The sequence below is a fragment of the Micromys minutus genome (genome assembly GCF_963924665.1).
Source record: "Micromys minutus genome assembly, chromosome: 25".
Classification (NCBI taxonomy): domain Eukaryota; kingdom Metazoa; phylum Chordata; class Mammalia; order Rodentia; family Muridae; genus Micromys; species Micromys minutus.
This window is the reverse complement of record NC_137960.1, coordinates 564,179-573,012: the sequence shown is the minus strand read 5'-3', so window position 1 is coordinate 573,012 and position 8,834 is coordinate 564,179. Positions and strand designations below refer to the sequence as shown.

Below are 8,834 nucleotides of genomic sequence, written 5' to 3'. Positions count from 1 at the left end.
AGAATACACCTTCTTCTCACCACCCCATGGCACCTTCTCGAAAATTGACCACATAATTGGACACAGAACGAGCCTTCATCGATATAAGAAGATTGAAATACTCCCATGCATCCTCTCAGATCACCATGGTCTACGGCTGGTCTTTAACAACAACAAAGACAACAAAATGCCCACATACACATGGAAACTAAACAACACTCTGTTAAAGGATAGCAGGGTCAAAGAAGAAATAAAGAAAGAAATTAAGGATTTTCTAGAATTCAATGAAAACGAAAACACAACATACCCAAACCTATGGGATGCAATGAAAGCAGTATTGAGAGGAAAACTCATTGCCCTAAGTGCTACCAAGAAGAAACTGGAGAGAGCTCACATCAGCAACCTGACAGCACAGCTAAAAGCCCTAGAACAAAAGGAAGCAGATATACCCAAAAAGAGTAGACGGCAAGAAATAATCAAAATTAGGGCAGAAATAGACCAAATAGAAACAAAAAAAAACCATTGAAATAATCAACAAAACAAAGAGTTGGTTCTTTGAGAAAATCAACAAGATTGATAAACCCCTAGCCAGACTAACTAAAGGGCAAAGAGAGAGTATCCAAATTAACAAAATCAGAAAGGAAAGTGGTGACATAACAACTGAAACTAAGGAAATTCAAGAAATCATCAGATCCTACTACAAAAACTTATACTTTACAAAATTGGAAAATCTGGAGGAAATGGACGAATTCCTAGACAGATACAAGGTCCCAAAGTTGAACCAGGACAAAGTAAACCATCTAAATAACCCTATAACACCTAAAGAAATAGAAGAAGTCATCAAAAGCCTCCCAACCAAAAAAAAGCCCAGTTCCAGACGGGTTCAGTGCAGAATTTTATCAGACATTTATTGGGGATATAACACCAATATTCGCCAAACTATTCCAAAAGATAGAATCAGATGGAATATTACCCAACTCATTTTTTGAGGCTACAATAACCCTCGTACCTAAGCCACACAAAGACCCTACAAGGAAAGAGAACTTCAGACCAATCTCACTTATGAACATTGATGAAAAAATACTCAACAAAATCCTTGCAAACCGAATCCAAGAACATATCAAAACCATCATTCATCATGACCAAGTAGGCTTCATCCCTGGGATGCAGGGATGGTTTAACATAAGGAAATCCATCAATGTAATCCACCGTATAAACAAACTTAAAGACCAAAGTCACATGGTCATCTCACTAGACACTGAGAAAGCATTCGACAAAATCCAACACCCCTTCATGTTAAAAGTCCTGGAAAGAACAGGAATCCAAGGCCCATATTTAAACATAATCAAAGCAATATACAGCAAACCAACAGCCAACATCAAACTTAATGGCGAGAAACTTGAAGCAATCCCACTAAAATCAGGGACTCGACAAGGCTGCCCACTCTCTCCCTACCTTTTCAGCATAGTACTGGAAGTCCTGGCTGGAGCAATTAGACAGCAAAAGGAGATCAAGGGGATACAAATCGGAAAGGAAGAGATAAAAACATCACTCTTTGCAGATGACATGATAGTGTACTTGAGTGACCTCAAAAATTCCACCAGAGAACTCCTACAGCTGATAAACAAGTTCAGCAAAGTGGCCGGATACAAAATTAACTCAAACAAATCAGTAGCCTTCCTATACTCAAAGGACAAACATGTGGAGAAAGAAATTAGGGAAAAGGTACCCTTCACAATCGTTACAAAAACTATGAAATACATTGGTGTGACTCTAACTAAGCAAGTGAAGGACCTGTATGACAAGAACTTCAAACCTCTAAAGAAAGAAATTGAGGAGGATCTCAGAAAATGGAAAGATCTCCCATGCTCATGGATTGGAAAGATCAACATCTTAAAAATGGCCATCCTACCAAAAGCAATCTACAGATTCAATGCAATCCCCCATCAAAATTCCAACCCAGTTCTTCATGGAATTGGAAAGATCAATGTGCAATTTCATATGGAATAACAAAAGACCTAGAATAGCGAAATCCATCCTCAACAACAAAAAAACATCTGCGGGAATCACTATCCCTGACCTCAAGCTATATTACAAGGCAATTGTGCTGAAAACTGCATGGTACTGGTACAGAAATAGGCAAGTGGATCAATGGAATAGAATAGAAGATCCAGAAATGAGCCTTCATGTATATGGTCACCTGATTTTTGACAAAGGAGCAGTAAACATTCAATGGAAAAATGACAGCCTATTCAACAAATGGTGCTGGTCCAACTGGCACTCAACGTGCAAAAGAATGAAAATAGACTCGTTCTTATCTCCTTGTACAAAGCTCAAGTGTAAGTGGATTAAAGATCTCCACATTAAACCAGATACACTGGAACTATTAGATGAGAAAGTAGGGAAAACCTTAGAACACATAGGCACAGGGGAAAATTTCCTGAACAAAACACCAATGGCTCAAGCTCTAAGGTCAACGATTAACAAATGGGACTTAATGAGATTGCAAAGTTTCTGTAAGGCTAAGGACATCGTCAAGAAAACAAAACGGCAACCAACAGAATGGGAAAAGATCTTTACCAACACCACATCAGATAGAAGCCTAATATCCAAGGTGTACAAGGAACTCAAAAAGCTAGACACCAGAGAATCAAATAACCCTATTAAAAAATGGGGTACAGAGCTAAACAAATCATTTTCAGTTGAGGAACCCCGAATGGCCGAAAAACATCTGAGGAAGTGCTCAACATCCTTAGCCATCAGGGAAATGCAAATCAAAACAACCCTACGATTCCACCTCACACCAGTCAGATTGGCCAAGATCCAAAACTCAGATGACAGCAGATGCTGTCGAGGCTGCGGAGAAAGAGGAACACTTCTCTACTGTTGGTGGGGTTGCAAGGTAATACAACCACTCTGGAAATCTGTCTGGTGATACCTCAGAAAATTGGATATAGTACTACCTGAAGACCCAGCTATTCCACTTCTGGGCATATACCCCAGAGACACTTTAATACACAACAAAGATATATGCACCACAATGTTCATAGTGGCTCTATTTATAATAGCCAGAAGCTGGAAGGAACCCAGATGTCCTTCAGAAGACGAATGGATACAAAAATTGTGATACATATACACAATGGAATACTACTCAGCCACCAGAAACAATGACTTAACCAAATTCTTAAGAAAATGGCTGCATCTAGAGAAGATCATCCTGAGTGAGATAACCTAGTCACAAAAGAACAGACATAATATGCAGTCACTGATAGTGGGATGCTAACCCCAGAGGCTTGCACTCCCCCAGAAACAACTCACAGACTGTATGTAGTCCAAGAAATAAAGAAAACAAAAAATATGCATATATTCACAAAACAAGAAGACTTTGACTATTTCCATGTTGCATTTTGTTTTGCATGTACTTTAAGCTTATTGCAACTAGTACATTTTCAATGCATACTGTCAAGCCCTTGAAAAAAATCAAGTACTGACTAAAAAACATATTCACATGGTTTTATGTACAATTTATTTTAATGTCTGAAAAAACAGTACTGACAAAAATGTATAATTTTAAGCAAAAAATGTTTAAAATCTTTAAAAAAAAAGAAGTTGAAATGGTGACATTTGAAAAAGTATGTGGAATTGACATTATATTACCTGAAATAAACTACATTCAGAAAAAAAAATTGCTATGAAAATTACTTCGATCAATTTCAGTAATCAAGCATAATTTTTAATGTTATTAATTAATTATTTAATATTTGAATGTTAATAAGACAAAATTTAAAATAATTGGTGTGACTTTTTGATTTAAGTTCAGATGGTTTTGAGAAACCACATTTTTTTCTGTTTGCTCAACCTATAATTTTATAAGTTTTTTTCAACCTCTTGCTTGCTTAGCCTAAGTATAAAAAAAGAATAGAACATGATTTCACACTATTTAAACACTTAAAGAGTTTTCTAAAACTAACTAGAGAAGGCTGAATCTGAGAACCTCAGAATTTATAAATTTTATAGTTGCAATTTCTCTTGAGTACATATTTTATTAAAACAAAAAATATCTATAGGAAATAATGGTGTAGTAGATCACTTTTTGTCTTAGTTAGGGTTTTACTACTGTGAATAGACACCATGATCAAGACAACTCTTATAAATGATAACATTTAGTTGGAACTGGCTTACAGGTTCAGAGGGTCGGTTAATTGTCATCAAGGCAGGAACATGGCAGCATCCAGGGAGGCATGGTGCAGGAGGAGACAAGAGTTCTACATCTTCATCTGAAGGCTGCTAGCAGAATACTGATATACAGGCAGCTAGGATGAGGGTCTTAGGGCCTACACCCACAGTGACACACCTACTCCAACAGGACCTCAACTTCTCTAACAAAGCCACACCTCCTAATAGTGCCACTCTCTGGGCTGAGCATATACAAATCATCACATTCCACTCCCTGCCCTTCATAGGCTAGTTCGAACATGAGTCTATGGGGGTATACATAGCCATAGCATAATAAAAAAGTACATTCAGTCCAATTTCCAGGGTCTAGTTACTCTATAGCATTCTCAATGATGTTAAATGTCCAAAGTCAAAGTCTCTTTTGAGATTTATCTAATCACTTAACTAAAATTTCCAAGGCAAGACACAAAATCAACTGGACAAACTCTAAACATTCCATCTCTGATGTCAAAGTGGTCTTCAAATCTCCACTCCTTTTTTATCTTTGTTGACTGCAACAAACTTCTTTCTCCTGGGCTGGTTCAACTTCCTGTTAGGAGCTTTTCTCAGCAGATATCCTACTGCTCTGGCACCTTTAGCATCTTTGAGTCTCCAAGACAACTCAATTGTTACACCTTCTTTCAATGTCTGGGTTGCTCTCATAATCCTCTGGGATACTCCAAAGGTTGGCATCACTTCTCCAGATCTGCCCTCTGTAGAACTCTAAGCTCAGATTGAGCCACGCCACTGCTGCTGCTGTTCTTGGGGATCATTCCATTGCACTGGCATCTCCAATTCACTGGGGTCTTCCATTACAACTAGGCTTTGCCAATAGTCTCTTTTCCTGGTGCCAAGCTTCAGCTCCTTTGCATGACCCCTTAAGTCCTGGGCCACCAACTACAACTGAGGCTGCACTTTCACCAGTGACCTTCCATGGCTTTTCACAGTGCCTAGCCTCAACTGCTCTTTATGACCCCTTCATGCCTTCAAAACCAATACCACCTGAGTGACTCTTACACATTACCAAGTCCAGCCACAGCAACAACCACAATCTTGGCTATCTCTGCAATACAGCTTCTTTGTGCTCTCAGAAAACATTTCCCAGATTTCACCTCAATGATGCTCTTAATCACCACTAATTTCTTAACTCCATTTAAACAGCATCAATTGTCAGAATAGTCTCCTTCTCTTCTTGACTATAAAGCCAGAGCCAAATGACCAAAACTACTGTGTTTTGCTCTTCCTGAGGCTGGAATTTGGCCCCCTTGTTATATTGCATTATCACCAGCTTTCTGTTTTCCATCTCCTTCATTGCCTAAGTTTAGCTGTCCTAGAACTTGCTCTGTAGATTGAGTTTGAACTTATTTGCAAGCCTGTCTCTTTGTATTAAAGGTATATATCACTATGCCTGGACTTAAACTTTTCTTCCCCTGGAACTTGCTCTGCCCCAGGCTAGCGTTGAACTCAGAAATCTGCTTGGCTTTATTTCCTGATGTGTTCCACCATGACTGGATATAAATTTAGCTGGGTAGGATCTTGCCCCACTCCATTACTCTGCTTTCTCTTAGAACACAAAATTAGGCTCCATTTCACTTCCTGGTGCCCTGTTAATACTTGAACCATATATTTTATATTTCTCCTTTCCCAGCTTACTATGCTTTGTCAAAATGCTCTTCAAAAGACATAACCAGAGAACAAAGTTTATGATGGGCATTTCTGAGACTTCCTTAGTCAATCTGAGTCTCTTCACCTTAGCCTCAGGCAGACTCTTCAGACTAGGGCAAAAAGTAGCCACATTCTTCACCAAAACACTATAAAACAGTCTCTAGGCCATATATTCTCTATTGAACTGCTTGGGCCAGGCCCACACAACTAAAATCACTCACAGTAACAAAGTCTTCCATATTCTTACTAGGATAGCCCATTAACTCTCATTTAAAATACCCTACTGCTTTCCAAATTCAAAGTCCCCAAATTCACATTCTTTCAAACAAATGCATGGTCAGGCCTAACATAGCAATACACTACTCCCAGTATCAACTTCTGTCTTAGTTAGGGTTTTACTGCTGTGAATGGACACCATGACCAAGACAACTCTTATAAATGACAACATTTAATTGGGACTGGCTTACAAGTTCAGAGGGTCAGTCCATTGTCATCAAGGCAGGGACATGGCAGCATCCAGGCAGGCATGGTTCAGGAGAAGATAAGAATTACATCTTTATCTGAAGGCTGCTAGCATAATACTGACTTACAGGCAGCTAGGGAGGGTCTTATGGCACATACCCACAGTGAAACACCTACTCCAACAGGGCCACACATTCTCTAATAAGGCCCTTCTTCCTAAGAGTGCCACTCCCTGGGCTGAGCATATATAAATCATTACACCTTTGTTACCCCAGTTTCTTTTCTCTGATAGGGACAAATATTGTGCTTAAGATAGTTATTTATCTTTAAATTTTTGGTATGATGGGGAAGGGTGGTGATGTTTATCATTAGTGAGATTAACCATACTACAAACACAAAGGCACAGAGAAGATTCCATTAAAAATCATAAGAACAAATAACTCAGAATTGCTCAATTCTACATCTTCCATAGGAAAATGTATTTTCTACAGACATTAGAATATTCCAAGAGACACACATATGCACAAGTGTGCACACACTCATGCACATACACACACACACACACACACACACACACACACACAAACACATATAAAAACACATTCCAAATGGATTAGGCTCAAATTTCATGTTTGGTTTTGCCTGGAATCAATTAGATTTCTAAGATCACATGATAAAAATCACCTAATATTCTGAATACAGAAATCAAAACTCAGAAATCATCATCCAATGGAAATACTTACATATAGAAACTTGAAATTTTAGGGAAATTCTTACTTAGCAAAAGTACCGGATGTAAAAAATCAATAAAACTCCATTATGAGACCCACTAGAGCAGACCAGGGAAGGAGAACGAACCCAGGCCTGTATTTTAGACTAGGGAATTACCAGGCAACATTAGTCCAAGGACATAGGGGACCCTTTTTCACTGGGTCCACAAAAACACACCATAACAGAATGCCTCAAAGACTTCTAGCTAACTGTGAACACACTTTATCTTTATGCAAAAGAGATAAACCAATAGACGTACTTAATCAAATAAGAAATAGAATTCTTAATAAAAGAGTGACCACTTACAAAGAAAAGAATGCAGGAGTCTTGACATCAGCAAATGTTTTCAGTTTATTAGATAATTGTCAGGTCTAGATGGGACTTCTCTTGAGTAGGATAATTAGGGACGTGGTTTTCTTGCTTGTATCGCTCCAGAGAGGCCTGTGAGTATAGTTCTGTAGCATCTATGTCAGGGTGACCCTAGATAATTCATCTGGATCAGCACCTTCATCATTATGAGGACAGACAGAACTACAACACTACCTGGAAAGAATTGTCTTTCCAGTGCTGTTATCTTTTCTCACCAGCCTCTTCAATGCTCCCTTTACATCTTTGTTTCTTAAAGTGTAAATGAGGGGGTTTAGAGTAGGAATAACCACGGTATACAAAAGGGTGATAAACTTCCCCTGACTCTGTGCATATGAGCTGTTGGGATGGATATAGATTGCAGTGCTTGTGCCATAAAATAGTACTACTACCAGCAGGTGGGATCCACACGTTCCAAGAGCTTTACCCCAGGTTAGACCTGACTTTAACCTCATCAGTGCTTGGGCAATGTACCCATATGATACCAAGATGAGTGTCAGGGGGAGGAGGAGCAGCACCAAAGAAGCCATGAACAGCTGCACTTCATTGGCATGAATGTCTACACATGCTAACTTGATCATGGCAGGAACTTCACAGATGAAGTGATAAATCTTGTGGTTCCCACAGCGAGGCAGGCGGAGGGTGATGGTGCCCTGAATCAGTGTATTGCCCACCCCACTCAGCCATGCTATTCCTGCAAGAGACTGGCAGAGGCGTGGGTGCATAACTGTTGCATAGTGAAGTGGTCGGCAAACAGCAGCATAGCGATCAAATGCCATAACTGCGAGAAGGACACATTCAGTGGACCCCAGAGCCAGAGACACATAAAGCTGAATAGCGCAGCCTGTGGCGGTAATTGTCTTGGCTGGACCATGGAGGTTCCACAGCAGCTGAGGAACAATGCTGGTGGAAAAGCAAATGTCAACGAAAGAGAGGTTGGTAAGGAAATAGTACATGGGCGTTTGGAGAGCAGAATCCAGACAGGAAACGAGGATGATCGCTGTGTTGCCTACCAGTGTCAGGAGGTAGGAGATCAGCACCACCACAAACAGTATCTTTTCAAGTTGTGGCTGATCAGAGAAACCAACCAGGATGAAATCACCACCAGAGGTCTTGTTAATTGTCATCACTCTACTCACAAAAAGGAGGGTGACAGGTGAAGAAATATATGTTAGATAAAGAGGAATGTAATGGGATCAGAAATCCCCTTGAGAAATGTGGACCCTAAAGGTGGAAGGTGGTAGTTGTTCTATATAGGAGAGGGGGGCGATGGAGAGATAGATAGATAGATAGATAGATAGATAGATAGATAGATAGATAGATAGATAGAGAGAGAGAGAGAGAGAGAGAGAGAGAGAGAGGAGAAAGGAGTGAGA

The 8,834-nt window shown here is 39.6% G+C and overlaps 1 protein-coding gene across 1 annotated transcript; it reads right to left on the bottom strand.

Moving 5' to 3' along the window:
• Nucleotides 1-7,631: 7,631 nt before the first annotated feature.
• Nucleotides 7,632-8,585, bottom strand: LOC308436922 (olfactory receptor 2G3-like; the record flags this gene model as incomplete). Its single annotated transcript, XM_080937932.1, has 1 exon — nucleotides 7,632-8,585. One exon carries the CDS (start codon nucleotides 8,583-8,585, stop codon nucleotides 7,632-7,634), a length of 954 nt encoding a protein of 317 aa, XP_080794058.1.
• Between the last annotated feature and the right edge of the window lie 249 nt (nucleotides 8,586-8,834).